Below are 27,255 nucleotides of genomic sequence, written 5' to 3' on the forward strand. Positions count from 1 at the left end.
GAGAAAGCGACTGTTTCATTGGACAATGCGTGGCCCGGATGAAATGCGCGTCACAGATTCATGCGGATGTGTTGCAACTCAATACAGTTTATAGTTCTTTATCAGATATGCTGTGTCTAACAGTAAAACTTGACATACTTATCCCTGCTTACGTGCGTACTACGGAGCTTAAGGTGATTTGTCCAGACTAGCATACTTTAGCAATCGCTCTGGTAAGTGATCATTCACAAACGCTACAAAACACCAAACCTTCAGTTGATGTTGTTGTTTTTAAATAGATACAGTAGTACCAACATCGCTGCACGAATCAGCATGAATAATCCACCATGGCTGAACGGGAAGAAAGTTATTCACTTGGATCTGAAAGGTGCCCCTCCGAAAGTGGAATACATTTACCAGGTAATATACCCCATGCGATAATGTGCTCTGTGTAACACCGTTATTAGATTTGCCCTTTCATCTCATCCTGCAGTTGATAGAATGCTTCTCTCGGCTGGGTGCCGATGGCCTGCTCGTGGAATATGAGGATATGTTTCCATATGAGGGAGAGCTGAAGCTACTGCAGGCCACATCACAACCTGCATACAGGTTCGACTGGATGAATCAAATTTTTTGATCTGAATGTATTTTACTTGAAAATTTCCTCAGTATTACTGTGGTTGGCTCGCTGTCTTTTTAGCCGTGATCAGATATTAGCCATACAGAAAGTTGCCAAATCTAAGGACATGGAGATCATACCACTTGTGCAGACCTTTGGCCATTTGGAGGTATGGCTGACATTGTATTGTTGTAATACGGATTGTACATAATTTGCTTCAGAGTCCATGTTTTTCTCCATGCGGTAGTTTGTGTTGAAGCATCGGCCCATGTGGAGCCTGAGAGAAGTGTCAAACTGCGTGGGCACCCTCAATCCCCATAAGGAAGAAGGATGTAAGCTTGTGATGGAGATGCTGAGGCAGGTGGTGGAGCTGCATCCAGATCTAAACACACTACATATCGGTGCGGACGAGGTAATGTAAACAACACGTCACTTGTTCTTCGTTTTTGTCAATGATCTCATGGTCATACCTTTAATTTAAGGTGTACATGTTGGGTGAGGGGGAGCTGTCAAAACTGTGGTTGGCTTCATCTGGATGCACCGTGGAACAACTTTTCTTAAATCACGTTGCATCCGTTGTAAAATCCATCAAGAAAGAATGGCCTCATATGAGCATCATCATGTGGGATGATATGATGAGGGGTATGAGTAAGGACACGTTGAAAGGTTAGTAGGAATTTGCACCTGCATGTTGACATTCTTTTACTTATAAAAAAATCATAATGCCAGAATATTATTAAGTATCTTTACAGTGATTTTTCCTTCTCACTACTTGAGTGAAGAAAAAAATCACCTAGAGTATATATTTATTGTATCAAATCTTAAAGTAGGAAAAAAAAAGAATGTTTCACAAATCTCAATCTGTTTTTTGCTATCCTCGATACAGCTAGTGGCATTGTCGGACTAGTCCAACCAATGCTGTGGGATTACACCCCAAATCTGGATGTGGACAAAACGGGTATGAATTGTAATCTTGCTATTTTATATCTCAACAATATTGCTCTTGTGATTAATTTTTTTAGTCCTTCAGAACATGATGTTTCTTTCTCAATGATGGATCTACAATTTTCTTGATTAGTATCGTTACTGGAGAAGTACTACAGTGCCGGTATGCAAGACATGTGGGCAGCCAGTTCCTTCAAAGGTTCCACCAGTGTTTACACCAACGTACCCAGCACACAGAGACATGTCGATAACCATTTGCAATGGTTAAAAGTGGTTGGATCTGTGTCCCCCGGCTTAAACATTAGGGGTATTGCCATCACAGGCTGGCAAAGGTGAGACACACATGACATTTATGGCAGTAGGACCTCACGGCACAAAAATGCACTCGTGTTTTCTGAATGTCAGGTATGACCACTTCTCGGTGTTGTGTGAGCTCATGCCTGTGGGTCTTCCGTCACTCGCGGCATGTCTCCAAACACTCATCCATGGCCAGTTTAGTCCCGAGGCTAAAAACAAAGTGTCTGAAATGTTGGGTGTCTCCTCCGTGGAGGTAGAGACCATGGCAAGGTGAGGCCTCGAATTTTTGTTTCTCATCAAATGCATTTATGTCGATTGCGATTTCACTTTTGGTCTCATGTTGTGTTTTTAGTGCATTGGATAATGCCACCCTGTTCCCAGGAAGGAAACTAGCGGAGTCGATTGTGGAACTGGATTCGATTTTATGCAATGAGGATATAAGGTCTTTCGAAAATAACATGTGAGTTGATTGGGAAGGGACGTGGGCGGCGCAGGATACGAGCGATTGACACGTCTGCCTCACAGTTCTGAAGTCCGAGACTTTCTGTGCCTTCAAAGTGTAAACGTCAAAAAGACTGCAAGGCAGTAATTCAATCTCTCACCAGATTCTTTGTGAAATATTTTTCTCTTTACACGGTTTAACCTTTAGAATTGTAGGTACGTCGACACCAAATCCGGTTTAAAAATCTTCCCAGTCAAATGGAAGCCGCCATGCACAAGGACTCTTGTCAACTTAACATTTGCTTTTCCCGTGTGCTTTTCTAGAAACCATCAATGTCGTAATTTAACAAATCTTTACTTGAATCAAGAGACAACTGAAGTCTGTATGTAACCCCAGATACGTACGCGGCTGGTTCAGTCCCTACCACAGATCAAGAAGGATGGCAAACCCTTTCATCACCGGGCAGATTCAGAGTCAAGCATCCATGTGAGCAAACGTGTCACGTTACACGTTTGAAATGTGTTCCGATCACTAATCGTGTTTGATTTTGACTCCTAAAGGTATTTGGCTCTGTTGCAACAGAAGGCGGATGTTGTAAGAGAGGAGATGCGTCATCTTTATCCAGATTCCACAGCTCAAGAATGGATAGATGAACACGTCAGCCCAGTGACGGCTCCGCTTTGGAGGATTTTAGATGAAATCGCCGCATGCGCAACAGAGATAGTTCCATAAAATTATTTTCTGTCCGATGGCTGGTTTTTTTTTTTGTACATGATGTACATTTTAATAACGACAATATACAAGCACAGTTGTTTTTTGTTGTTGTTTTTTTTAAATACAAAACACAAGTCCACAAAGCGTAAATATAAAAAATGTTAACACAAATCTAATCCAATAGTAGAAAAAAAAATATAAAGATTTTCAAGTGGCCGTAAGTAACTTGTTTGGATTTCAATCCCATCCTGATTCAGAATAAACTGGTGGACAAAAATACACAACATCTTTGGTTCACTAAAGACCAGCCGCAGTCAGGCTAAATTCAAATTTCAATTTACTTTTGGCGACTACTACTCGTATAAGAAGTCATCCTGATTGACAGGTGTGTGTCTCTGTGTGCAAACAACCAAAATGTGTGTGGTCCAATAAACTGCAAAGAGCCCTTTCAGTTTCATGATGCATACCAGTGTTCAGTAGGAAGGCACAGTAAATCGGTAATTTGGGGTACTTTCTTATCGTAATTGGATCATTACACCGTTTCTGAATGAAAAGGTGAAAAAAGTCGGCATATTTCCAAACTACAATACGGTAAAATATTTTTTTCCCGAAAAGCCCCCGACTGAAATTCTGCATATTGAAAAAAACCCATGCATGTCCATAAGATTTGTAACTGGGCACACCATGCCATGAAAGAATATTACTAATCCCAGCCACTATTGCGCTTTAGCAGTGGCACCATCCCAAAATGTAATCTAAAAAAAAAAAGGATGTCATGTAGAAATCAACGTTTTTCTTCTTCACCCTCGGAATCACTGCTGTCATCTAAAAAATCAGATACCTCTTCTGCGTGTGCGGTCATTTCTCTCTGCTCTCGCCGCTCCTCCAATCCCAAAAAGCGCTTGAGCAATGCAGCGATAGCCTCCACGTCGCTGATGAGTATCACATAGGGAAAAGAGTAGAGCATTAAATTAGATCTTCTCGTACTTTGATGCAACTTTACACAATTGTTTATCATAACAACAACATACTTGCATTGATTGTGTTAAATCAAGATCCTAACACTTTATCTTAGAGGTTACTTGTCTATTGTTTGTCATTGACGAGTAGCCGCTCTTGGGTGTACTCCGCCTCTTACCCAATATGTATGACCTGACGGGTGTTCAATGTAAGAGGTATAATGTATGAGAGTGTTTCAAGTAAGGACCTACCTTCGCCCCCCAATTGTGGCACTCTGAGTCAGTGGGTAGGAGAAACCCGTAGCCAGACGCAACATCACGAGGTAGCCTTTCCCCAAATATCGGACCTTTTCTTCTTGGACGCAGACATCATGTAGGTGCCTCAAGTCCAAAACAACTTGAAAATAGAGAAAAGAAAAATATTTACTTTGGATTTGTATTTGTGCACTCCCAAGTGGATAACTAATCTGCTGTTACTAACCTTTCTCTTGCCCCCTTTTGCATAACGTCAGAATTAAAGCGTACAAGCTAATGGTCTTGAGTTGAATCACATTGTTAGTTTTGTCAAACATCGCCTCCTCCCATTCTTCCATGTTCTGAATGGCCACAAATAGACAGCCGGTGACATAGAAAAGCTTCCACACGATGCTATCTGTGTAGAAAACAAGTAAAATAAAGCATAAGTCAAATATTTAAATACTGTATCTGTCAGGCAATGCTGTAAAACTGAGGTTGCAAACCGGAGCTGTAGTAGGCAGCCGCCAACCCAATGGATGCCATACCTGAAGAAAAAGGAGGCATGATTAGAATTATGCTATTTTTTTACTGACAAAACATTGATTTCACATCACCATACAAATATGAAAAATATGTACCGATACAAAGAGACCAGGAACGGATGCCAGGGCTTCTCTTCAGGTGCAGCATTGTAGAGCTGTGCTCCTCTACTGCCATGTATCCCATCTAAACATAGAGCACGAGAGTTTCACCACGATACAGTATATTGTTGCTAAAATTCATAAGACAGATTTTACATTATTTTACAATGTACCGTACATACTTTGTTATTCTGACAATACGTGTACATAAATGCAGTAAGCATAATGCAAAAAAGCAGACTACAGTACTATCACATCCATGCAGACAGGTTTTTAGTAAGTCAACAAGATGCTGCGGCCTCAAAAATGCCGGATAGCTTACCTTATATAAATCGATATAGGTGGCCTTTCTACAAATATTTTAAAAAGAAGTGTGATTTTGCGGGTGATGAATATATAAGGAAGTTCGACTCGTGTTTTTGTGGCCGACACTTTCTTCCTGGATGGGGGTGTAGGCTGATTGGATGGATTCGCTTCCGCTGGAATTAAAAATAAAAGCGATACGAAGTAAATTGCACACAACTTCATAAATATAGAAAATAAAAAACTAGAAAACCATGGTTTATTGGGATCATTATTTCAATACTGTAATGGTGTACGGATAATATTTTATAAACAAAGTATTTTTTATGTGGTACTGTATCTCGTTTTCACACTTCCGGGCCGGGCTATGCGTTGTGCGCATGCGCTACTGTTGTGTACTGTACACTTCACCGGGTACGACAATGGAGTTGAATGTTCATAGATATGAATGGATTGGGATTGACAAACGCCGATTCATTTAAAACAGTTATGAAATAACGTCCTCGAACTACGTGGGGAGTCTCGGCGATCGCTCATATACGGATTTTTCCCCTCAAATTCTAGTAGTAGCAGCATTCAGTCACAGTGCTTGAGGATTTGTTGAGCTCCCCTCCTTTTCTATTGCTGCAGCTGGACCTTGTGCAATGGTGCTATGCGTCTCTTCATTTTTTTCTGGCGCTTTTGCTTTTGCTTTTAACAGAGTCTGAACCCGAGCTTTGCCATATATACACCACCAGGTGAGTTTCTTAAATCTCACTTTACTCTCCTCCAGTCGTTCTCTTAAATTACACACACAGTGATAAGTCTGCGTTGTATTTGAAGGTTATGCGAGACTGAAACTACTGTGCAGTATTTGGTTTTGAGGGCTTTCTTTGTAGCGCGTATGCAACTCTAATTCATTTAACAAATTAATTTCGGCATACTTCTGCAGTGCTTGTGATAAGCAGGCTGCTTGTGATAGAATGTTGGCCAGGTCTGAGGAGGGTGGAGTCAAGTTAAACAAAAACACTGTGGTCATTCCTCATAATAAACATGCATTTTTTTTCACGGAGTATTCCACGTGGGAATGATTAGAAAATGCTGCCGTCTGAATTCACCACTCTCTACTGACAGATAACTGATTAACAAAATGTCTGAGGTCAGCATCGGGAGGCGCAAGGAAAAGTGTGAAAACTGCACCAAGCAGGTGATTTCTCCCGGATTTTTTTTCTACATTTACAAGCTTTTATCATGCAATTCTAAATCTTGATTGATTGCTCGACACACAGTGTAGCAAGAAACAGAGTGATGGTGAAATTAGCTCACACCAAGAGGGAGAGCAAGTCAACGGACAGGTAAAGTCTTATTTCTAAGTAGTTCAATTGAAAACACCCTGGGTTGTTGATGATGACTTCAAATTTTTTTTTCCTTTGTTCCATCAGGAGAATGAGGGATCACAGTTGTTGCTGAGTGCTTGTCTATCCTGCGATGGCTGTCTGTCTGAGGAGGAGAGCCTGAAAATATCTCAACAGAACTTGGAGGAGATGGAGCGGGTTTTGGCTCTTAACAAGGTACACTCCAAATATTCGTACCTATATCAGCGTTTGCATTTTTTGTGCACTTTTTGAAATAAATTTCTCTTTCCTTGTCAGAAGTGTGACGTGACAAAGCACAGGGTTCTGGTGGCATCAGTTTGTCCACAATCGCTGCCGTTTTTCGCCATCAAGTTTGGCGTGGATATCGTTGAGGCCGCCGGTAAACTTTGCGGTTTTCTCAAAAGCCTGGGTGAGCTAACTACCAACTAGACATTTGCAAGGACACGTACATGATGAAGATATTCAAATTTTATGGAGAAATACTGTGCATATCACTTACCTTGTTTTTGTATAATATTCCTTTAGCATAGCTCCATCTAGTGGATGCATAAGGCAACCGCAGCCACTATTGAAGCTTCTATTCTATGTGCCTTATAATGCGGTGCGCTTATCTATGAACACGGTTTTTAAAAAGGTTGTTCATTTTAGCTAACTCGTCTCTCCCTTGTATCCCCTTCTTCCTCAATTATTCTTTTCTCCACGCAGGAGTGCAGTTTGTGTTTGATACTACTCTGGCAGCAGGCTTTAGCATCATAGAGAGTCAAAAGGAGTTTATTCAGAGGTATCGCAGGAAGCACCACGACTCCCACGCACTGCCCATGTTCACCTCCTCCTGCCCTGGTAAAACTCTTCTCCACCTCCATTCATGGTCTACAGTGAACCCTGACTATTCAAATACAGTAATTTGATTTTGATTTGTTTTTACTCTCTCCGGCTGCGAGTTCTTATGCATCTGCAATATACAGGCGCACCAAAACTAAATTGAACGTCTTGGGGGAAATTATTTCTTATTTTTTACTGCTATGGTGGTTCAATTAAAACGCTGATACAGATGAAAATATTGCTTTTTTAAAATCATTTTTTATATTTATAGCTTTCAACAAGTGGGGGGAAATGAAATACCCAGTCAAAAGCAATTTGATGTTATATAAGAAACTATCAAAATTATTTTAATTTTAATTTTTATAAAAGAAACTATCAAAATTATTTTAATTTTAATTTTACAAAAAAAAAAAGAATAAGTATTTTCCTGCGTTTAAAATGAATCTGTGTGATAAACAAATGTCACTTCTCCAATTAAACTATTGACGCCAACATTTCTACAGGATTCAAATTAATTGCGATGTAACTTTTTTTTTAGCGAGACAGATAAGAGTGCAGTGCTGGTGGGGATAGATAGAGAGAGCCTGTCTTTCACCACTCCCTTCTTCAGCATCAAGGAGAATAAGCGCTTTGGAGCATTCATTCCCTTGTTTAACGTTAGACAGGTTAAGTCGGAGCATTTGGAATGGAGCTGCGCGCTTGTACTGAAACCACTTTATAAAATAACAAATAAAATCTTCATGACTTTGGCGTTGTGCCCTTTTGCACTGAACTACAGGATGGATTCGCTATTCGGAGCGTATCCTCGGGAGTTTGGTCACACCTCACATCTGCACAGCAAGGTCTCCGCAGCAAATTATGGGCTGTCTCGTCAAAGACTACTTCTCTAAGCAGCAGGTGAATGAATGAGTGCAATGATAATAATATGAGGACAAAATAATTGAATCTGACGAAATCGCTCCCTATGTGCCAACAGAAGCTAAATGCGGATAAAGTGTACCATATGGTGGTGGCTCCCTGCTTTGACAAAAAACTGGAGGCTGTCCGAGAAGAGTTTTACAACAGTCTGCTGGAGAGCAGGGATGTGGACTGTGTCCTCACCTCAGGTTTTGATACCTCCTTATCTGTTACGCAGGCCGGCGCGAGCCAAATAAAACACCAGTTACTGTTACAGTATTGTTTTTGTTCCAGAGGTCATGTTGACCATTGCGTTTGGGTTGTCACACAACAACCAAGACACATGGACGGTTGTTTATTGTCCCGCAAATACCATAAACCACGCCCTACCGTCCTTTCCATCCCTTGATACTCAGTGGGATGTTTAATCATTTTATTTTTGTCAAAGATAGTAGAGTTGGGAACATTTTTGTAAATCTACTATTATAGCTAATTTTGAGAGATTCGTTCGTGCATTCAAATTCAGTCATGGGATATTTTGCGTCATGTTCCAGGGGAAATTTACTACCTGATGCAACAGAAGAAGGTGTCTGCAGAGGATATGGACTCTTTTCCGTTGGACCATGTGTGAGTCCTTGGCCGATCCGTTTTTAGATTCGTTTTTGGTGTGGCAGAATCCTTTCATCTTCAAAACAATCAGTTTCCTGCAAACCAAAGAAAACAGCATGATTGTTGTGTCATTAACATTGCATCGTCAAAGAGAGCGAGCCATTTTCAACACTTTATGGTTGGTCAATAATTTGTAAGATATACCACATACTCACGTGGGAACTGATCAATCGCGTTGATTTTTGAAAAGAAATATGAACTTGACCCAATTTGGATGTAGGAGGTTTTCGGCACAACGCCGGGGAATACAAATGCTTTTCAGAAGGCCCAGTACTTGTCAATCTTTACAAGATTAGGTGCTGCAGCTGAATGTGTGGTTTTATGGCAAAGAAAATTAGCTGTTTTTTTTTTTCACACACAAACCTGAATGCAGCTGTTGGAAACCAGCAGCAGGGGCGTGCCGTGTATTCATCAGGTCAAGAAGTCAAGTTGAGTCTGTTATCCTGCAACACAAGCAGAAAGTGTCCCATTGAAGAGTCCTCATCCGCCACCCTAATGGCAATTATAGAATATTATAGAAAATGAATGGAGGAGGAAAGAAAATCTCACTTTCAAAATTGCTTTTGCAGCCTTGGAGAAGCTGGAGACACGGCCCTGGTTCGCCACGAAGGGCGCGGTTCCGACGGTTTCCTCGAACATGTGTTCAAGTATGCTGCCAAGGAGCTATTTGGCCTGGATGTCCACGAGATCACGTACAAGACCCTCAGGTGAGCTGCGACGCCACAAGTGAGGTCTCCGCGATCCTTCCACGCAAAAACACAAAAAAAGGTTATTCCGTTTGTTTTGTAGGAACCGTGACTTTCAGGAGGTGACACTAGAGCGAGACGGCGAAACGCTGCTGCAGTTTGCGGCCGTTTACGGTTTCAGGAACATCCAGACTTTGGTGCACCGCATGAGGAAGGGAAGAGTGCCTTACCAACTGGTGGAGGTGCTGTCCTGTCCAGGAGGTAACAATGCAACTGGGATAGAATGCCAATTATCCTCAAACTCCATTTTCGTTCAAAAACCAAAGCATTATTTCCCCTTGGAAATAATGTCAATCCAAATAATCTGTGCCAAAAGCCCCAAAAAACGCATTTAAAAGGGACTTACTACCAACGGTGGCTTCTTGAGCAGTCACACTCAATAAAAAAAGCAAATGTCTTAACATGCTTCAATGAATGTGTGAGGTATATACTTAAATTGGGCTGACAAAATATAAAATTAACACAAATACACACTAAAGAAACACCGAGACGCGGCATGTCGAAGTAATAAACTAAATTTAAGCCCAGCTCTATTTTTCCCTGTCATCATTTTTGTATTAGATTAAAAAAATAAACCACAAAATAATCAATCACCTTTTTTTTTCTTGCCATTGAAAAACAGAAGGAAACAAAGATCATGAAACACTCCCTTAATGTTTCTCCTTCAGGGTGCTTGAGTGGCCGTGGTCAAGCCGAGAACGAGACAGCGGGCCGCGTCGATAAACAACTGCTCCAGCAGATGGAGGAGGTCTACAGCAGCCTGCCTGTCGCTCTCCCGGAGGTCAACCCGACTCTGCAGACGCTTTATCAAGACTGGCTTCAGGGCCAGGATTCCCAGCCGACCTGCAAGTTACTACACACCCAGTACAAGAATCAGAGTCAGAGCCCTTTACAAACACCACACATGCAGTGGTGAGAATGAGGGAACATGAAAACATGTTTGGGACCCAGTTCTTGTTTGGATAAATTAAGGACCATCCAATACCTTTGAGCAAGTCAGATGCAGTTCTTCCCCATTGTCCGCTGGAGGGCGAATGTATAGGCTTTGGAAACAAGGGACAAGTTCAAAACAAAAAGACTTTAGTCCACATAAGCATCTGGAAAGTGAGGTAGCGAATGTGGTCTAATTGTTGCCAAACGATAAGACAACTAAAACAACATTAAGCACGATGGAAACCAATGAGCTGTTGTTGTGGATACTGATGGCACACCAAAACTTTTTAACCAACTCAGTCCAAAATGACGCTTACATGCATATTTGTTGTCTTTGCAGAAAACATACAACAGCAGTGTTAGAAGGATAACTATGCAACAGTTTGATGACCCCATTAAGCCAGTATACTATATGTATCTTTTTTGAGCACTTAAAAAAAAATCACATAGGTAAGCGTTTTTGTCATTTTCAATTAATTATCAACTCTCCACTGGCATTCCCTAAATGTAGTTTGGTTAAACCCCGAGTTAGTCGTACCTTTGCCAAATTATTTGTTAGTGTTGTTTTTCTCTTTTTTAATGCGATGAATGTGTATATTTTATCTGGAAATCATTCAAGAAAATGAAAGAATTTGTAGCATATGCGCAGAGGAGTTGAAAGACAGGAGATGTGTGCGATACGCATTTCCTTTGTAAACCTCATACCTCCATTTAAGCGTTCGTGTGAAAGTCGAGTCGGTTTGTCTTTCTGGTTGCTTGGTTCAAGTCGACACGCAGCCTTCGTGGCAAAGATGAAAGCTCAATGGTGGAGCTTTGTGCTTGGATTGCTCTGTCTTCCCTCTGAGGTGAACACCTGGTCAGGTGAGGAAAAGCAAATATGTTTAGCCAAAAAAAATTGATAGTAATTTTCCAGCAAGTTATAGATTGATTTTCATAGAGCATGAATTTAAATGACATTATCTCTTAAATTTCTTCCTTCATTGCGGACTGTATTTGACTTCAGATGATTGTGTTGTATTGTGGTTTTGGGTCATTCTTTTCTGAGTCAAGCACAAATAAGATGAATTGATGTCTATAACGGATGCTTGAATAAATGACCTCTTTTCCAAAATGCGGTACATCCATTGTGATTCTCTGAGAGAAAATATCATTCAACCAGTTTTAGAAATTCATTGGCAGAGTCTCGAAACAGGTTTGAAAAAAAAAAGGCCACATTGATCATGATGAAATTTGGCTTCTATCTCATTTGGGGAAAACAGTTCTTGAAATGAACTTTTAGCCTCGCTCTCACGCGACATTCAACATTTATAAATGAGCATGCCACGATTGGCGCTGTAGGTAAATTAAACACTTTGGCTTAGCTGTAAGAAGAGATGTAGGCCACGACTGTGAGGTGCCAGGGAATGCTTTCCGTCTCACTGTAGCCCACCTCCCACATTTTGACGCGCCCTGTTATATTCTGTTAGTTTTAGATTTTCCTTGCCGTCATGGCTGTGGCAAATATTTGGACAGAAAATCATGCCAGAAAATCATGTCATTCCATGCCAACCACGGCCTGTCACGTTGGCCCCTCCCATCCGATTCTGCCCACGGTGGCCTCATAACAGTGATGCTGGGAATTGTCACATTGTTGCCTAAACTTGAAGTTTAAAAATGAATAAATACATTTAAAAATGAATCTCTCTCTCTACTAGTTTTACAGGATCCTTCACACACATCAATCGCAAGTCTCGACTCCTCTGAGATAACATGTTCCACCACGTTATCCGATCCAGTGGGAGTGTATCTCAACAGACCTTTCCACGGCCAAAGAAATGTGCTGTACCTGTCCTTGCACAAAGGTTCTTTAATCAAGAACACCACAGCTGCGGAATTCAAGGGTCGAATTCATATAACCCCGTTCAGCCACATGATAAAAGGCCTTGGCTTCACAATCAAGATTTATCCACTGCAGCTAGAAGACACTGGCTTGTACTACTGCAAATGGGTCTTCTTCAGATTGGATGATTTCACAGAGCAAAACCTTGTCAGCAATGAGACCCTTCTCATTTTCAGAGGTACGAACAGCTTGAAAAACAATCATTAGTTCGTTGATTGAAGTGAACAAATCCAACACTTTTCCCCCCCACAGATGCCAAACAATGCAGCTATGTTTTGGATACCATCTTGATTGTTTTAACTGTAGCAGTATTAACTGTCACAGTGGGAGCAGGAGCAGTGATGATGAGACGCAGATACAAAGTAAGTAGAATTATGATCATGTGTTTTGGTTGTTTGCATTATGATAGTGCAGTTTCAACTGGATGTGTTTTCTTTATGTTCCTGCAGTTTAAAAAGCACTTGAGACTGAGCAGAAGTTCAAGAGTAACTGCAACTAACAGGATACATCATCAACTGCAACACAGGCGGCAAAATTATCCATACATTGAAAATGCTGTAGACATCAGATACATAAATTATTTTGGAAGCCCGGGCACTTGAGGTTACCAGTAGGTCATTCTGCATCTTGCACAAAGAAACATGCTCTGCAAATGTGTCAACACATTTCTTTGACTTCCTTCTGTTTTGCAGTCCTGAGCATGTTTAAGCGACCACATCCTGACTGATACGTGTGATACATGTGATATTTTAACATGTGATTTACCAGGGCAAGTATTCTTTTCTTATTCTACTCAAACAAGTGTAACAGCAGACCACGTTTAATAAAAAAATGTTGAAATCTTGCTGGTGAACCCCAAATTTATTGGAAGATATTTATAAATTAAACTAGAAAAGAAAGAAGCATCCTGACATACATATCACAATGATTATTTAATCATGAACGTGTGTTATCAATGTTAAAAGGTTGTGTATCTGACAGTACAGCACACACACACACACACATATATATATATATATCTATATATATATATATATATATAGAGAGAGAGAGAGAGAGAGAGAGAGAGAGAGAGAGAGAGAGAGAGAGAGATACCTGCATATAACAAAAATATACAATTTCCCAAATTAATTTTATGTATGCATTAATCTAAAATTTTATTTCACGCTTAAAATGAGCAGTATAATCATTCAAAAGAAAACGAAAGATAGACAAAAGAAAAAGATGAGTACGATTTAGAAATCGTAATTTAATTAATCAACATTCTACCGTAAACATTTTGCATTTAAATAAATATTTACAATTTGAAATGAGTTTTTTTATGTATTACATCGTATTTATTATGTTGTAGAATCAACGTACACGCAGGCCCGCTAACTCCAGAAGAGTTTAAAATCTTTTTCCTCAAATGTTTTTGTTTTCATTGTAATTTGTAATTTTCTTTATACTGTATTTCATTAAAATCATCCTTGGGGGGAACATTTGCCCTTGTATTTATTTTTCTGTCGGACTGCTTTTAGTGGTACACCGTCAGACCGATGAAATAACGAGATGCTGCTTTCATAATGCGACCAAGTTAATAAATGTTTCATTAAAACGTTGTGTCACTGCACTGTGTTTTCATCGGTAACCAGGTCTAGTGGAGGAAACGGAGCAATATTTTTTTTCTTTTTTGGGGGGGACCTTGGCTTTTGCTCTCGGTCCCAATCATTTTGGGACTGCTATGAGGAGCTGCCGACTCTGAACACTTTTTCTACAGTCACATCATTTAGCTCTCGATAAGAACATCCAAGATGCCTGCCTTTAAAAAGCTGTTGAGCGGTGTCACATTGTGGACGTGGAGAAGAAGTAGATGGATAAATCGACGCGGTGAGTCACTTTTATTCTAGAACTGCACATGATCGAAAATATTTCGCTCTGTAAAGTAAGCGCATGAAACGTCGAAAGTTGATTATTAGCTTTCAAGCTCGACTGTTGTCCATTTCTGAGCATTTTGTGAACTATAAAGTGTGACGAGGCATTTATTTTTTATTGCCGATAGGAGATGCAGCATTTTCCTCATGCAGGCCAAAGGTGTGTGTTGTTGGCAGTGGCCCAGCAGGATTCTACACAGCACAGCACTTGATCAAAGTAAATACAGTAATACACTTGACGTCACGCATGCAAAATCTCAAACGCTCTCAGAATACATTTACCAGACATGTCATTTGAGACAGCAGCAAGGTAAATGTCTTGACTGGTGATTTTAGCCCATGTCTACCACCCAATATGAATGTATTAAGTGTCAGTCGGTGGGGCACATTTTTGTGACTGTTTTCAGTTAATCAAATGAAACATTTAAGCATCACAAATATGTCAAGAAAAAAATCTGATGGCAAGTATGGCCCAATACTTTTTTTTTAAGTCATTGTATGATTAGATGTTTCATTACCCTGCCAGGGCCGTCAAGATGTTGAGGTGGACATTTACGAGCAACTACCCGTTCCTTTTGGCCTTGTCAGATTCGGTGTTGCTCCTGATCATCCAGAAGTGAAGGTACAGAAAACGATACATTGCAGATTATTGTCTGTGACACGATTTAGTCAAAACGCACCTCAAGGATAGCCCGACATATTTCTGGGCCGGCCAATGGCAAGTCTGGATTTTGTTAGTTATCAGAAGCTAAAAATGTTAGCTGATGCTAATCTGTGCGTCCGATAAAATCATTGCAGCTCCGCTTAACTTTTGGCTTTGACACGATAGCAGGACTCGATGAGTTTAAAATGGCTACCCCAAAAGTCTGCTACATTAGTTAGAATGAAGCAAGTTAGGTGTACGGGAAACATGAACGCTGATTTATCGCTTTCTATTTTTCTTCAGAATGTCATCAACACATTCACACAGACAGCCAAACATGCACGCTGTAATTTCTACGGAAACGTGAACGTCGGGAAAGATGTGAGCGTTCAAGAGCTTCAAGAGGCGTACCATGCAGTAATACTAGTAAGGAGCTTACGTTCCAAACTAGCTTTGAGCAAGTGTGCTTTTCCTTAACGTCTCGTGTATGTTATCATAAGAGTTACGGCGCAGAGGGAAACAGGAGGATGGGGATACCTGGAGAAGATTTGGCCGGTGTTTACTCCGCCAAAGATTTTGTGGGCTGGTACAATGGCGTCCCAAGCTGTCGAGAGGTACGTCTCTTCATGAAGCTCCTTTCCTCTCCTTCTGTATCCTCAGGTATCAATTCGTAAGCCATTTTCTTCTCCTATTCAGCTCAGCCCCGACCTGAATTGTGAAACAGCAGTCATTTTGGGACAGGGAAATGTGGCTTTGGACATCGCGCGAATATTATTGTCACCTACTGACATTTTAAAGGTACGTGGATGGCTCGGACTGCATTCGTGTTGATCGTATGATGAGATGTAAAGGCACTTATTTGGCCACAAATTCTACTGCTCCATGATAAGCACCCGATTAAGTTACCAACAATAGTTTGTCCCCCAGTTTTCCTGTTGTTGACAAAAATCTCAAAACTGTTCATTTGTAGAAGACCGACATCACTCAGCCTGCCCTTGAAGCTTTGACAGAGAGCAAGGTCCGCAGGGTGCTTATCGTCGGCAGGAGAGGACCCATGCAGGTTGCGTGCACTATCAAGGTGTGTGAGGATCATATCACGATGGCAACAACAGAGGATGACTTTTTTTGAAACGATATGAATCAAGTCACTACCCAAGTATGCTGTAAGGTCACCATCGAGAAAGATGTAACCTTAAATGTCAGAAGTTGGAACTGTCATAATGCACTCTATGACATCATGCAAGAGTTCAGCATACTTCACAAGAGGTTCAGCTCTCTTTAAATGTCCGTCACAGGTCATCCTTATAGGAAAATAGGTTAAACACATACCGATTTTTTTTTTAGAATATGAGAGATCTGGCAGATGGGGAAGAAAAATAAATACCTGATTAATGCTCATAGTCAGTCGCAGTGCCAACTTTGACCTGTAAGGGACAGCATGTCACCAGAAGACATCTTGAGACTGCCAGAAAATAGAAATAAGGAGGAAAAAAAAATCATCATAGTCAAAGAAATATAAGAAGCTCGATTCAAATCTTCCTGCGTATTTTATAATCATGAATACAGGAGCTTCGAGAAATGGTGAAGCTACCAGGCACCAGACCCGAGCTGGTGCAAGCCGATTTTGAGGGCGTCGCTCAGGCACTTCCAGGTGAGAAGACATCAAAGTAATTTCAAGGGCTCAATTTCTGTTTAATTGTTACTTATTTTTATTATACAGTTTTGCCCGTTCCTTTCATTCTGCTCTATTTCAGGTTTTTTTTTAAATACTTGCTAAGTCAATAAATTTGATTGCCGATGTCAATGCCATATTAATTTCACCATGTTTTTTTTTCCCAGTGGGTATATTTGTTTACACATTGTTTAAAGACTTGCCTCTAAACCTTCAGCAGTAAACGCAACCAGTCTCGTATTCTGCGTTTCTTTCTTGTTTATACAAGAAAGAGAAATTGTTTACCACCGGTGTCCTCATTCCACTGACCTTGCCAGAGAAATAACAACAAGGCTGATGGATGTGGGTTGGTCTGATCATTTGCGCAACTTGCACACACCACGGCAGGAAATGAAGATCTGTTGGTGTGATTCGCACCCCTCCCTGTCTCAACTTTAACACGTGTAAATACGTTGCATTTGTTTTCTTGCTGTGGCTTGTATTAATGATGTGTAACATTGTTTTTTTTTTTAATTTAATGTACAATCCAAATGTGCAAATGACATGAACCCCTCTTTCTGCTATTTACTATCACCTATCATGCATGCTTCTGGGATGTATCCGCACATAAACATTTACATTTCAACAGCCATTTTTTGATATTTTGCACGACAAAGTGATGATGTCCAAAAGAAGTGTCAGCACATGTGCCTTTTCTGTTTCAGACTTACCCAGACCGAGAAAACGTCTCACGGAGTTGATGTTCAAGGCAGCCGTCGAGCCTCCAGCAAAGGACGAACAGGAAAGAAGAAGCAAAGCCTCACGTAGTTGGGGACTTCGATTCTTCCGAAGCCCTGCCATGGTTCTTCCTAATCCCGACGGCACCAAGGCAGCCGCCATCCGATTGGCAGTCAACAAACTGGAGGTCGATTTTGACACATTAGGTGCTAAATGAACATGTTGAATTTGACCTTGTCTGCCTGCATGTCAACAGGGTTCAGGTGAGGCTGCTCGTGCGGTGCTCACTGACGAGGTAGAGGATGTGACCTGTGGCCTTGTCATTAGCAGCATTGGCTACAAGAGCCTCCTCATTGACCCATCGGTGCCGTTCGACTCTGGTAAAGCGATAGTCCCGAACCAAATGGGCCGTGTTCAACAAGCTCCAGGTACCTACAAAAAAAAAGCAGCACCAATCAAACCAAAATCCAATATAAGGAAATATTTATCTGCACTGTTTCTTCATTCTAGGTCTTTATTGTAGCGGGTGGCTTAAAACAGGCCCAACAGGTGTGATCGCCACCACTATGAATAATAGCTTTGACACTGCACGATCCCTAATGGAAGACTTGGATTCAGGGAACTTGGACATGTCTGCTGCTAAGTCTGGGGCACAACGTATTAGAACTCTACTTGAGCAAAGAGGTACCTGCATTGATTTCAAAGTTGTGATACAAGATGAAAACAGTTTTTTTTAATCTGCCTTGCCCTACTAATTAATTGCTCAAAGTGCATTGTTTTGTCGTCTCCAAAGGAGTGAAGCCTGTGACCTTCTCGGATTGGGAAAAGATTGACAGTGTGGAGGTGAAGAGGGGTGAATCAACTGGAAAACCCAGAGAAAAACTGCTGACTGTGGAGAATATGCTTCAGGTGGCATGGGCTTGATCATCATGGACAATTTCACAATAAAAATGTGGGTGTGGGGCGTGGGGTACATTTTGAAGAAGCCAACCACATCAGATACAGGAAATGTGTATTATGACAATATCATGCATTAAATGAATTTGAATATGATCCCACGAGCTACATTGTTTATCTATATAAAATATTACAATTACATTGTCTTCATTGTGGCTAATGTATATCTGTAAACAATTTGATCCTAAAAAAACTACATGACAATAATCAAAGTTTAATGCACATGGCACCACAATAAAATATTTTCATTTTATTACTGTCTCAGTGTACTTTTTAAAATTTCAACTACAGATTATGATGTTCTACAAACAACGTATTTTCAACATACACCCGATTGTTGTGGTTTAAAGTCAGGAATACAGTATAATCAAAAATAGAATTCTGTAACGTCGTACACCAGTAGATGGCAGTAATACATCAAGATGCCGGAAATAACCAATGAAGAAGAAATTACGGTGTCGCCAACTACGCTAGTGTGCTATAAAGAGTGATGTAAATGTGTGATACATTTTTTATGTTTTAGTGACCAAAAATTATTTCCGATTCGAAGTAAAAAGTAAGTAGAGGTTACCACGCATTCAGTGACTTTGGCGATTTCATTTTACAAGTATCGCTCGCAAATAGAAAGTGTTTCGCACTGTCTGAATTCACCAAGCTGCACAGCTAACAGCACAACGTTCAGGTATTCGTTCATTTTAGAATTGTTTTTGTGCATGAAAAAAGCGCACTAATTCCACTAAACAGTTGGTCGTTTTTTAAACAGTGTTTGTTTTAAGTCCGCTTTTCGTCACGTCCGTTTTCGGCCCCTGAATTCGTCTGTGGCAGAAGATGTATCGTCCCAAACCAACTTTGAAAGATCGGCAGCATCTGTATAAACTCATCATAAGCCAACTGCTCTACGATGGATACACCAACATTGCCAACAGTTTAGTCAATGAAGTCAAACCTCCAAATGTGGTGTCACCATCTGAACAGCTTGTCCAGCTGGTAAAAATTGGTACGCTTGATGTGTTTTTTTTGTAGTAAGTAATAAATCATTTGTATGCATGTGAGCTAATTACCAACTATCCCATTTGTGTCACAGGTATGGAAAACGATGACAGTGCTGTGCAGTATGCTATTGGGCGATCTGATACAGTAGCGCCTGGTGTGGGAATTGATCTAGAATTTGACGCTGATGTCCAGACAATGTCTCCAGAGGCATCCGAGTATGAGACGTGCTATGTTACCTCTCATAAGGGCCCCTGTCGCGTTGCGACATATAGTCGGGATGGCCAGCTCATCGCCACAGGCTCCGCTGATGCTTCGATTAAGATCCTGGACACTGAGCGTATGCTGGCCAAGAGTGCCATGCCAATTGAGGTAAGACAGGTCGCACAAGTAGGTCTGTGTTAAGAAAGTCAAAACAATTATTATTCATATGTATATTTTGGACAGATTATGATGAATGAGACAGCTCAGCAAAACATGGAAAATCACCCAGTGATTCGAACACTGTACGACCACGTCGATGAAGTCACCTGTCTGGCCTTCCACCCAACTGAACAGATCCTTGCGTCGGGCTCAAGGGATTTCACCCTGAAACTTTTTGACTACTCAAAGCCATCTGCAAAACGAGCATTTAAATATGTACAGGTCAGATATTGCACACAAGGATTTTGTTTGTTATTTTTACATGCCTCCAATTTGGTGAATCGAAATCATTCTCCCCTTTAGGAGGCAGAAATGCTACGTTCCATCTCTTTTCATCCATCTGGAGATTTCCTTATAGTTGGGACACAGCACCCAACCCTGCGTCTTTATGACGTCAACACCTTTCAGTGTTTTGTGTCCTGCAATCCTGTGGACCAGCACACAGACACGATCAGCGGCGTAAGTTACAACCCGACGGCCAACAGCTACGTCAGCTGCAGCAAGGACGGCAGCATTAAACTGTGGGATGGTGTCTCCAATCGCTGCGTGACCACCTTTGACAAAGCTCACGATGGAGCAGAGGTCTGCTCAGCCATCTTTACCAAAAATTCCAAGTACATCCTTTCCAGCGGGAAAGATTCAGTGGTAAAATTGTGGGAAATATCAACGGGCCGAATGCTGGTGAAATACACAGGTGAAGTTGACACTTGGTCTTCCTTTCTTTCCTTGCATGTGTTGATTGCAAGTCATATTTTGTAAATGCTAAAAACCTGCTTCAGGGGAGAAATGTGCATCCATCACATTTCCCCCACCCCTGTTTTTCTATTGCATTTTGGGGAGGCGAAACATCTCTAATGTGGTTGCCGTTGCAGGCGCGGGTCTGAGCGGCCGTCAAATGCATCGTACGCAGGGTGTGTTCAACCACACAGAGGACTATGTTCTCCTACCCGATGAGCGAACCATCAGCCTGTGCTGCTGGGATTCGCGTACAGCGGAAAGGAAAAACCTGCTGTCTCTGGGTCACAACAACATCGTCCGCTGCATTGTCCACTCGCCCACCAATCCCGGTTTCATGACTTGCAGCGATGACTTCAGGGCCCGTTTCTGGTACCGGCGCACCACCACAGATTGATCTCTCCTGCCGCATCGTTTGAGGAACGAGGGACTCCACATCCAGAACTTTTTGGGGAAACCAATTGAATATTTTTTGTGGAATCTTGAAATTGGATTAGTTAGAATTTTCTTTTTTCTTGCTTCAGTATTGTTTGCAGTTTTTTTTTTTGTACGAGGACATTGCAGTTTCTCTGCATAGATAAAATAAAAACTAACAATAATGACTGTGGTTCTTTTAGACATTGCACCACTCCCAAGCTACTTAGCTAGCTAGTTTGCATGAGACATATTGGGAAGATCTGGTTGTGGACGCTAACAGTTTTATATCGTGAGCTGAGCTCATGTGTGATTGTCATCTGTAGGTAAACAACAAAGCGTGTGATGGAAAAGTGGTTAGAACTGCATGACTCTCCGTGTTTTATGTTATGTATTGTGTTTATTATTTTACTTTATGTTAACTGTTTTGTTAAGCGCTTTGTTACAGCTGCCGCTGTTGTGAAAGTGCTATATAAATCAGCATGTATTGTATTGTAATACACAATCATAATTCATAATAAACAATGATTGCAATTTTTAAAAAAAATCTTGTTTCGTTGAATTGTTTTTCCCCCCAACTTTTGTTCAGCCAAGGCACCTGTCTTACATTATATCACAGCAAATAAAAATATAAAGTATGAGTATTGAAAATGATCAGATTAATTCAATCAAATTTGTGAACTCTGGCTCTATTTTAGTTGAACACAAATTTGATACATTTGCACAAAGCCATGACGTTTTGTGCAGTGTTAAAAAAAAGCTGCACAGCTGGATTTATTTTACTTTACCTTCTGCTATGCAATAAATTGTATGAACCATTAAGCCAGCACAAAATCATGGCTTATACAAAGTCTATTTGGACAACATGCCAAAATGAGCAAAGGAAATTCATCCGACCATTTTACACACTGAATATTGTCACAGCTGAATCATTAAGACGCAGTAAGAATAATTGTGTCCAGGCACACAGAGGTGGAGTGAGTGATGATTTTCAGGGCCCACGATTCACAGTGGCCCAAGAAAGTACGTTCAATTGGGAGCACTGAAGAAATCAGGCCAAAATTTATATCCCCCCCCCCCCCACACACACACAAGTTCACAAATATAGCAGTACTACTCAAATCAAAATAGGGAGCCTAGAATTAGCATTTTAATAAAACAGGAGTCTGTCATAGTAAAATTCCTTTGGTATATCGACGTTGAAACCACAATCCAAATATTGGAATACGCATCTTGAACACTTCTCTGCATTTGTCAACTCACGGCAGTCTCTTGGAGGACTGGATTCTTGACCAGTGGTGAAATACAATCTTGTGGGGGTTGGGCCAGTGTTATCTGAGCACCCCAAAAAAACCAAACTCTTAAATGCCGAATTTTATCAGATACAATTTAAGGTTGGGTACCCAGCAGATTAGAATTTGTTTAGTGGGTGTTGCGCACAGCACTCAGCTTTGAAACGACTAACAGATTTTCAGAAATGGTTTTCCACACACCTGTATATTTTTAGTGTACACATTGCTATTTAAAAAAGAAAAATACTGCAAATTATTTCAAGTTAAATTCTTTATTCCCCTCAGACAGCCATTACATTTGGGCACTTGCATGTCTTTTTCAAATCATATTGCGGCCATTGAAACAACTGTACACTTCAGATGTCGATTACCACAAAGTCATCGTCCATGCTGTCATTCTGGTAGCCCAGGTTGAGACTATCACTCAAGTGGTTCAACTGCTGGCTCAGGGCACTCTTGCTATGGCTGGGGTAGTCGGCGCTCATGCTGTGGTGGTCGGCGCTCATGTTGTGGTTGGCGCTCACGTTGTGGTCGGCGCTCATGCTGTGGTTGGCGCTCACGTTGTGGCTGGGGTGGTGGTCAGCACTCATGCTGTGGCTGGCACTCACGTTGTGGCTGGGGTAGTCAGCGCTCATGCCGTGGTCGGGGCTCATGCTGTGGTCGGCGCTCATGCTGTGGTTGGGGTGGTGGTCGGCACTCATGCTGTGGTTGGGGTGGTGGTCGGCACTCATGCCGTTGTTGGCGCTCACGTTGTGGTCGGCACTCATGCTGTGGCTGGGGTAGTCGGCGCTCATGCTGTGGTTGGCACTCACGTTGTGGCTGGGGTGGTGGTCGGCACTCATGCTGTGGCTGGGGTAGTCGGCGCTCATGCTGTTGGCGCTCACGTTGTGGTCGGCACTCATGCTGTGGCTGGGGTAGTCGGCGCTCATGCTGTGGTTGGCACTCACGTTGTGGTCGGCGCTCATGCTGTGGTCGGCGCTCATGCTGTGGCTGGGGTAGTCGGCGCTCATGCTGTGGTTGGCACTCACGCTGTGGCTGGGGTAGTCGGCGCTCATGCTGTTGTTGGCGCTCACGTTGTGGCTGGGGTAGTCGGCGCTCATGCTGTGGCTGGGGTAGTCGGCGCTCATGCTGTGGTTGGCACCATCGTTGTGGTCGGCGCTCATGCTGTGGTTGGGGTAGTCGGCGCTCATGCTGTGGCTGGGGTAGTCGGCGCCCATGCTGTGGTTTGCGCTCACGTTGTGGCTGGGGTGGTGGTCGCCGCTCATGCTGTGGCTGGGGTAGTCGGCGCTCATGCTGTTGTTGGCGCTCACGTTGTGGTCGGCACTCATGCTGTGGCTGGGGTAGTCGGCGCTCATGCTGTGGTTGGCACCATCGTTGTGGTCGGCGCTCATGCTGTGGTTGGGGTAGTCGGCGCTCATGCTGTGGCTGGGGTAGTCGGCGCCCATGCTGTGGTTTGCGCTCACGTTGTGGCTGGGGTGGTGGTCGCCGCTCATGCTGTGGTTGGGGTAGTCAGCGCTCATGCTGTGGTTGGCACTATTGTGGTTGGGGTAGTCGGCGCTCATGCTGTGGTTGGCACTATTGTTGTGGTTGGGGTAGTCTGCGCTCCTGCTGTGGTTGGGGTAGTCAGCGCTCATGCTGTGGTTGGCGCTCATGCTGTGGCTGGGGTGGTGGTCAGCGCTCATGCTGTGGCTGGGGTAGACAGCGCTCATGCTGTGGTTGGCACTCGCGTTGTGGCTGGGGTGGTGGTCGGCACTCATGCTGTGGCTGGGGTAGTCGGCGCTCATGCTGTGGTTGGCACTATCGTTGTGGCTGGGGTGGTGGTCGGCGCTCATGCTGTGACTGGGGTAGTCAGCGATCATGCTGTGGTTGGCGCTCACGTTGTGGCTGGGGTGGTGGTCGGCGCTCATGCTGTGGTCGGCGCTCATGCTGTGGCTGGGGTAGTCAGCGCTCATGCTGTGGTTGGCGCTCACGTTGTGGTCGGCGCTCATGCTGTGGCTGGGGTAGTCTGCGCTCATGTTGTGGTTGGCGCTCACGTTGTGGCTGGGGTGGTGGTCGGCACTCATGCTGTGACTGGGGTAGTCAGCGCTCATGCTGTGGTTGGCGCTCACGTTGTGGCTGGGGTGGTGGTCGGCGCTCATGCTGTGGCTGGGGTAGTCTGCGCTCATGCTGTGGCTGGGGTAGTCTGCGCTCATGCTGTGGCTGGGGCTCACGTTGTGGCTGGGGTGGTGGTCGGCGCTCATGCTGTGGCTGGGGTAGTCTGCGCTCATGTTGTGGTTGGCGCTCACGTTGTGGCTGGGGTGGTGGTCGGCACTCATGCTGTGGCTGGGGTAGTCTGCGCTCATGCTGTGGTTGGCACTCACGTTGTGGCTGGGGTGGTGGTCGGCGCTCATGCTGTGGTTGGCACTATTGTTGTGGCTGGTCATGTGGTGGTCGGCACTCATGTCGTGGCGGTCGGCGCTCATGCTGTGGCTTGGGTGGTCGGCGCTCATTGAGTCATCTCTGGCTGCCACTTTGAATTTACAAAACGATGGCCATTCAGCCAAATTAAGGGACTATATGGATCTCCAACCACATTTAGAACCATTAAAATATGCTTCCACTAGATGGCAAAAGGGACACAAATCTATGTGTCCAACCACATTGGCATATCAAGACTGGTATTTATGCCGTTAATTTACTCAAGTTAGGAACCGATTTTCAAAATTTGAATGCAGTGGAGAAAATGCTCCCTTCGAAGTTTTGTAATTACTTGCACAAGTATTTTGATTCAGACTTTTGCCTGAGGCATTCACATGCGTTTCAGGACATTTCACCTCAATCATAAGGTCCCAGTCAGTCCAAATATTGCTCGAGCCCCATACAAAAGCCAAACTTATCGTAATTTGTCGTGTTGCAAATATTGAGTTCCAATATCCTCAACCTATCTTCCACCATCGACTCCTTCCGCGACAGAAATCTAGCTAGATCGCAAGTTCTCTCTTAAAAACAGAGCAGAGGCTCCTGGATGCACATCAATATTACATTACAGATTTCTAAAAATCTGCTGTGGACTCAGTGGCCCCTCATGGATGAAGTCATAGGACAGCCATCTTGCTTTGTCAATGACAACTTCCAATTGGTTTTCACTCAACACTCCGCTTATCAGTGGTTATTTTACACCATGATCCCTTTTCAGATTAAAAGTCTCAAAGACGCAAGACAAGTGCCCCCGCTTAAATATTGAAGTAATTTGGTCCACACAAAGACAATGTGTGAGCATTATACACTTGTGACATTTCGTCGCATACGAGTAAGAACTCCTACCCCCAATTTAAAATTTGTTCAATAAAAAAAAAAACAAGAGACAATGGATAGGGAAAAAATAATTATGTCACCCCATTTTTCCTCACCTTTACTTTTTAGCTTCAGCACAGAATTCCAAGCCTGGAGAAGTTCAAAAGCCTCATCCAGCGAAACATCATTGGAAGACACATCTGGTGCAAAACAAAAGTCTTATTCTCACCAAAATAAAATAATTGATGACATAATCAATGTTCTTACCTGACACACGTCTCTGTCTAAGCCCAGCATCATATACATCTTGCGTAGCTGGAAAACAAAGCACTCACTTTCACATTCGGGTGACTCAAACATTAAGATTTTAAATACAAACTTGTGTGCATTTTTTTCTTTTTAAATGCTGACCATTTAAAGAAAGAAATAAAAATTACCTCTGTCGATCCAGACCGCATGCGCCAGAAGGAGCAGGAGCCAAACAGCAGCCATCTCTGCAGTGACAGTTGTGACAAGGATGGGACGCGAGAGCTCTTATAGCAGCTGACAGCTGGTGCTAATTGGCTCTTTTTAGCACCAGGTGCACACAGCTGCATCTGATGGGGGGAGGGGGGGTTGTGTTTTTTTTGTTTGTTTTGGGGGGGAGGGGTGAAAAGTAGCAACATACATATCTTTAGAACAGATTTTTCAGGTGTCTACACTTTATTTTATCGTGGCAGCTGGTCAATAGAGGGTCCGTGGATGCTAATCACGCATAGGCCACAACATTAATTTCCTTTAAAAAAAAAAAAAGAAAAAAAAATATTGATACTAAAATAAAATAAAAAAATAGAAATATACGTGATGTATTCCATGTGTATCTATTTGTGTATTTAACAGCACATAGGTGCGGTGGCACGGTGGGTGACTAAGTTAGCGCGCCAGCCTCAAAGTTGCTTAGAATTGGAATTATTCTGTTTTGAACGTCAAAATTCACTTTCGTAACGTGGTTGTTTCCCGATTCAATGCGTCATATGGTACAGCTATGATGCCAACTGTTTCTTGATCAGGATATGAATCTGATTTATTGGCCAAGTATACAACAAGGAATTTGTCCCACTTAGAACCCATTCAGAGGAACAGGAAACAACCAACATTGGGAGACAGAATGGGAACCCTGGCTGTTAAGTGCTCCGAGATCTTAGCTGTGAAATGAAAAACAGTAGGGAAGAGGGGAAGATATGATTTTTGAGCCTGAGAGTGACTCTGCACATGCAGCATACTTTTAAAGACAGAACTATGAGACTTAAGATGTAGTGAAACTTGGGGGGTTAACACGTCACTACCAGTCAGACAACCTGCACTGTTCATTTTAAGCCATTTACCCATTTTTGAATCACACTTTGATGAAACTTCCCAATTCCAGCGTTTTTGTTCCATCCCTCACAGTATGACATGCTTTTTAATATGTACTTCAGTGATAGAGTTTGACTGATGTAGGATAAACACCTTTGAAGAACTATTCACAAGTCAATCTGTTCATTTTAGTTTTGCTCAATTGTAATGCAATCCCCCCGCACAAAAAAAAGTAATGAATTTCATTCATTTAATTTATTTTTCAGACAAGTTACTGCTCTTCCATCATGTTTCAGCGACAAATTTTACACTTCAAACCATGACATTAAATGCATCATCATCAAGGTCATTCTGGTCGAGGTCCATGTTGCGGTCCGGCTGGTTGACGTGGAAGGCCTCATTCTGGTAGCCCTTGCTCATGCCGCGCCCCGCCTGGTCGAGGCTCATGCCGCGC

General features: G+C 42.5%; 7 protein-coding genes and 1 long non-coding RNA gene across 13 annotated transcripts; 4 read left to right on the forward strand and 4 right to left on the reverse strand.

Annotated features, from left to right (window-relative positions):
- Nucleotides 1-33: 33 nt before the first annotated feature.
- Nucleotides 34-3,602, forward strand: hexdc (hexosaminidase (glycosyl hydrolase family 20, catalytic domain) containing). 2 transcript variants are annotated; one of them, XM_052070738.1, is made up of 12 exons: nt 34-180; nt 285-399; nt 473-588; nt 680-767; nt 846-1,010; nt 1,081-1,264; nt 1,485-1,556; nt 1,677-1,875; nt 1,949-2,110; nt 2,193-2,300; nt 2,679-2,768; nt 2,843-3,602. In XM_052070738.1, the coding sequence occupies exons 2-12, from the start codon at nt 313-315 to the stop codon at nt 3,012-3,014; spliced, it is 1,443 nt and encodes a 480-aa protein (XP_051926698.1). In that variant the 5' UTR covers nt 34-180; nt 285-312; the 3' UTR covers nt 3,015-3,602. The 2 variants fall into 2 exon arrangements, with proteins under 2 accessions (XP_051926698.1, XP_051926697.1); XM_052070737.1 differs by having other exon boundaries at nt 40-212; nt 279-399.
- Nucleotides 3,603-3,757: 155 nt separating this feature from the next.
- On the reverse strand, nt 3,758-5,310 carry LOC127603992 (cytochrome b-245 chaperone 1 homolog). The gene is made up of 6 exons (XM_052070758.1): nt 5,156-5,310; nt 4,831-4,918; nt 4,696-4,737; nt 4,437-4,607; nt 4,208-4,352; nt 3,758-3,928 (listed from the first exon to the last, which is right to left on the reverse strand). The coding sequence occupies exons 2-6, from the start codon at nt 4,916-4,918 to the stop codon at nt 3,781-3,783; spliced, it is 594 nt and encodes a 197-aa protein (XP_051926718.1). The 5' UTR covers nt 5,156-5,310; the 3' UTR covers nt 3,758-3,780.
- Nucleotides 5,311-5,512: 202 nt separating this feature from the next.
- narf (nuclear prelamin A recognition factor) lies at nt 5,513-14,039 on the forward strand. 3 transcript variants are annotated; one of them, XR_007963165.1, is made up of 15 exons: nt 5,513-5,873; nt 6,250-6,322; nt 6,405-6,470; nt 6,558-6,686; nt 6,768-6,900; nt 7,197-7,331; nt 8,092-8,210; nt 8,290-8,419; nt 8,765-8,837; nt 9,449-9,586; nt 9,669-9,826; nt 10,294-11,419; nt 12,253-12,615; nt 12,690-12,799; nt 12,887-14,039. XR_007963165.1 is itself a non-coding variant. In XM_052070739.1 (12 exons), the coding sequence occupies exons 2-12, from the start codon at nt 6,266-6,268 to the stop codon at nt 10,539-10,541; spliced, it is 1,386 nt and encodes a 461-aa protein (XP_051926699.1). In that variant the 5' UTR covers nt 5,513-5,873; nt 6,250-6,265; the 3' UTR covers nt 10,542-11,830. The 3 variants fall into 3 exon arrangements, 1 of the variants encoding a protein (XP_051926699.1); XR_007963166.1 differs by lacking the exons at nt 12,253-12,615; nt 12,690-12,799; nt 12,887-14,039 and adding an exon at nt 11,604-11,830; XM_052070739.1 differs by lacking the exons at nt 12,253-12,615; nt 12,690-12,799; nt 12,887-14,039 and having other exon boundaries at nt 10,294-11,830.
- On the reverse strand, nt 8,535-10,341 carry LOC127604001 (uncharacterized). The gene is made up of 4 exons (XR_007963178.1): nt 10,220-10,341; nt 9,429-9,622; nt 9,243-9,322; nt 8,535-8,914 (listed from the first exon to the last, which is right to left on the reverse strand). It is a non-coding gene; the product is annotated as an uncharacterized LOC127604001 (long non-coding RNA).
- Nucleotides 14,040-14,148: 109 nt separating the features above from the next.
- fdxr (ferredoxin reductase) lies at nt 14,149-18,592 on the forward strand. Its single transcript, XM_052070736.1, has 12 exons — nt 14,149-14,306; nt 14,479-14,567; nt 14,877-14,972; nt 15,297-15,419; nt 15,494-15,607; nt 15,690-15,791; nt 15,964-16,071; nt 16,560-16,644; nt 17,370-17,569; nt 17,639-17,810; nt 17,893-18,066; nt 18,176-18,592. The coding sequence occupies exons 1-12, from the start codon at nt 14,231-14,233 to the stop codon at nt 18,304-18,306; spliced, it is 1,470 nt and encodes a 489-aa protein (XP_051926696.1). The 5' UTR covers nt 14,149-14,230; the 3' UTR covers nt 18,307-18,592.
- Nucleotides 18,593-18,764: 172 nt separating this feature from the next.
- Nucleotides 18,765-21,086, forward strand: cstf1 (cleavage stimulation factor, 3' pre-RNA, subunit 1). 3 transcript variants are annotated; one of them, XM_052070741.1, is made up of 6 exons: nt 18,765-19,021; nt 19,103-19,336; nt 19,424-19,701; nt 19,777-19,974; nt 20,056-20,446; nt 20,625-21,086. In XM_052070741.1, the coding sequence occupies exons 2-6, from the start codon at nt 19,168-19,170 to the stop codon at nt 20,882-20,884; spliced, it is 1,296 nt and encodes a 431-aa protein (XP_051926701.1). In that variant the 5' UTR covers nt 18,765-19,021; nt 19,103-19,167; the 3' UTR covers nt 20,885-21,086. The 3 variants fall into 3 exon arrangements, with proteins under 3 accessions (XP_051926701.1, XP_051926702.1, XP_051926703.1); XM_052070742.1 differs by having other exon boundaries at nt 19,165-19,336; XM_052070743.1 differs by having other exon boundaries at nt 18,819-18,837; nt 19,165-19,336.
- Nucleotides 21,087-22,446: 1,360 nt separating this feature from the next.
- On the reverse strand, nt 22,447-23,736 carry LOC127603986 (histidine-rich glycoprotein-like). The gene is made up of 2 exons (XM_052070751.1): nt 22,718-23,736; nt 22,447-22,633 (listed from the first exon to the last, which is right to left on the reverse strand). Exons 1-2 carry the CDS (start codon nt 23,711-23,713, stop codon nt 22,550-22,552), a joined length of 1,080 nt encoding a protein of 359 aa, XP_051926711.1. The 5' UTR covers nt 23,714-23,736; the 3' UTR covers nt 22,447-22,549.
- Nucleotides 23,727-25,997, reverse strand: LOC127604948 (histidine-rich glycoprotein-like). Its single transcript, XM_052072380.1, has 7 exons — nt 25,904-25,997; nt 25,734-25,781; nt 25,583-25,666; nt 24,631-24,702; nt 23,935-24,450; nt 23,795-23,883; nt 23,727-23,756 (listed from the first exon to the last, which is right to left on the reverse strand). Exons 1-7 carry the CDS (start codon nt 25,956-25,958, stop codon nt 23,727-23,729), a joined length of 894 nt encoding a protein of 297 aa, XP_051928340.1. The 5' UTR covers nt 25,959-25,997.
- Between the last annotated feature and the right edge of the window lie 1,258 nt (nt 25,998-27,255).

The sequence above is a fragment of the Hippocampus zosterae genome, chromosome 7 (assembly GCF_025434085.1).
Source record: "Hippocampus zosterae strain Florida chromosome 7, ASM2543408v3, whole genome shotgun sequence".
NCBI classification, from domain to species: domain Eukaryota; kingdom Metazoa; phylum Chordata; class Actinopteri; order Syngnathiformes; family Syngnathidae; genus Hippocampus; species Hippocampus zosterae.